This window comes from Ceratina calcarata, unplaced genomic scaffold (genome assembly GCF_001652005.2).
Source record: "Ceratina calcarata isolate Rehan_Ccalc_2016 unplaced genomic scaffold, ASM165200v1 scaffold297.2, whole genome shotgun sequence".
NCBI classification, from domain to species: Eukaryota; Metazoa; Arthropoda; class Insecta; order Hymenoptera; family Apidae; genus Ceratina; species Ceratina calcarata.
The window spans coordinates 1,670,226-1,673,123 of record NW_017152138.1 but is presented as its reverse complement, the minus strand read 5'-3'; the positions used below and the strand labels follow the sequence as shown (position 1 = coordinate 1,673,123).

Here is a 2,898-nt window from a genome sequence, read left to right as displayed (position 1 = left end):
TTTTTAATTCGAATTTAATGTCGCATTGACTGTAAGATTATTAGCGACAATTTGAGATAAATCGTATATATGTGGAAAGTAATATATAATTTTGTTTTCTTTTATAAATACGAATACGTAAATCACGACTTTAATATTGGAATTCTTTTATTGACGTAAAAAATTTGCTCGTCATCGAGGTGTTCTCGCACAATAGAAATAAAAGGTTCGAGTAATCGTGTATCGAGTACAAAAAGATGTTCCTTATTGATAGAAAAAACAGCCTTGGTAATATCTAGACGGCAGGAGGGATCGATCAACTATTCACGCGGACTTGAAATATTGTTCGTGTTCTCCTTCTTTTCGGCGCGAGGTAACGTACGATATACAAGAGAACTCGTATTCTTGAACAACAGTATCTCTTGAAAAAGACAAAGTGTATAGGCAGGTACTGTATTATGTTTCAAAGATTGACTCGATCGATGTCCGTCTTGGACGATCGACGCGTATTTTTCTTTTTCCATATCCTCCTCTCTTCTCCGTTCTCCCTCGCTGCTGAATTGCAGCGGGACGCGAAAGTTGAATCCTCGAGAGAATACAATGGTCGTACCATTTTGAAAAATCGAGGACGTCCGTAAAATTGGATTTGCGATAAAGAATCCAATACAAACGACGTTGTATCGCTAGATTAACTGTGTTATCGCAACAATAAGATAAGAAAATGAAACTAGGACTGTTAATTTTTTCATTGAATTTGAATAAAAAAACTAATTTAACAGTAACAGAAATGTCTCAAGAATATTATTATACTGCATTTCTTATGGCTAGACTCCGGATTTCATACATTTAAAAAATGTTTATAAATGCATACGATGCATAAAACTATGTAAAGTAATAAATATGAGTACGTATTGCAATCTGGAATGCATCTTTTTAATTGACTACCATATACGTTTTATTTTGCATAAAAATCCGCAGTCTGTTTACGGCATTTCGATTATTATCTATCCAACGAAAGCTGACGTAATTAGCAATGAAACAGTCGACAGGGACAATAAACGTGTTGCGAATACGAAATACACAGCAAATGAGACGGTATTGAATATACGTATTCGACCTATTCTCAATCTAGAATACTTTCATGTGTTTCATGAGTTTTCGATTTCCTCGGAAATCCATATAAATTACAATTCGTTAACTATAGATTTATGTAGCTATGCACTTGATCGATCGCTTTTCTTGTACCGTTCTCGAGGAATGAGAACACGTTTAGCCGGCACTTCCTCTGGGAATACTTACTATTCTTTTTTCCAGCATAGAAGCTGACCTAACAATTGTTCCTCCGAAACTCGGAAATGGAAAGCGTCACCGGAAGTCGTCGGTACTTCAATATTTGGCTCCGTCCTGTTCTACATGAAAAGTTAATATGAATAGAATCATTATTTCGTAATCAATAATAGTTGCGCCGATTATGGTTCTTATTATTATATTTGTATGTTTCTTAGATACCAGATGAGTGCTTATTTAATACTTATTTCCTTTAACCGTACGCATGGAATAATAAAGTGTAAATCGAACGATAGGCCTGCTTATCGTTGTTTAAAAGTGTAGAGTTTTGTATTACATTGGAAAAGTAAGTTGTATAAAGAATACTTTCTACGCAGTCTATGGAAAACCGGAGAAGATTATTGCTCGGTGTCGTACCTATCGAACAGAGTCTCATTCCTCGAGCTAAAAAATTCGCGAGTCGATCTAGCGGAGGAAAAACTGGTCATTTACAATATTTAGTACCGAGATTCCGAGATAGCATGCCGATTATTTATACAACTTCATTACAACATAGCTAACGTTTACGCTAACGTCCATCCACTATATGTATGTAATTTCCCCAGAGGAAAATGTAAAAATAAATGTGACTAAAACTGATCGCTCGGATCTCGTTATTTCTCGTTTCAAGTAAATTGGTCCAGATTAATCCAACTGATGTCGCGTTAACTGTAAGAATCTGGGGAGATTAAATAATGTACAATCGTATGTACGAGTAAACACAGTTGAAGTGCTGCGTTCGATAAAGACGAATCAATGTTTCGGTATAATCTCAACAGCGAGATTGTCAATTACATATTTGTTGTACAAGTCGGCTGAGCGTTTGCCAATCGAGGTGAAAATGCAACGAGTAGAATAGCACAATTCGAAAGTTGAAATCCTTCCCCAATCTCGTTAATTGCCTACCCGTTAATACAATTGTTATTAACGACAATATTTCTGACGAACCATAAAATTCGCTGACATCCATTCGTCCTCCATTAAAGTCGCTCCACGATTTTAAAACTTTCCTAATATCCTTCAGACCGCCCGAAGCTCTCAAATTTGAACAAAAATTTCACATCGTGCGTACAAAAAAGCCTTTGAATATCCGGTGGAACCCCTGCGTCGTGGCGTAGCGTAGCGTCAGAGATCCAGGGTCAATAAATGCGTTCTGTGCTGATTCATATAGTTTTGTGCGCAATCACGTAAATCGCTGGTCTCCGGACGCGGGAACCGGAAGACCGTCTGCTCGCTTCCGCTGGCTTATAGCAGCACGCAAGCGGTACCTTGCATTACCTCCGAAATGAACACCGGCGTTCCAGCGCCTAGTCCACCATCACTCTCGTTCTTATCGTACTCGCAGTCGAAATAGCAGCTCTGCGTAAAGAATTCAACGAATATTAAATATGTCACTATTAAGCTTTTATGCTTCTACAAAAGAGTTGAATGTGAGATGACGATTGTATTTTGTAAGAAAATCCACAGTCTATTTAATTATTATGTTGTTGCATTTAATGAACTACCGAATTTAAAATTCTTCTATCTAATCAGTGGATAGATTGACTTGATTTCCTATCTCGTGTTTAAATCTACTTTTTACATTTCAATTTA

General features: G+C 36.9%; 1 protein-coding gene across 1 annotated transcript in view; it reads right to left on the bottom strand.

Annotated features, from left to right (window-relative positions):
* The window catches only part of LOC108623976 (uncharacterized), a 12,929-nt gene continuing 10,031 nt past the window's right edge, over positions 1-2,898 (bottom strand). Inside the window, exon 3 of the mRNA XM_026812747.1 lies at positions 1-2,718. Within this exon, the coding sequence (XP_026668548.1) occupies positions 2,551-2,718 (168 nt within the window). The 3' untranslated portion in view covers positions 1-2,550. The remainder of the gene's footprint in view (positions 2,719-2,898) is intronic.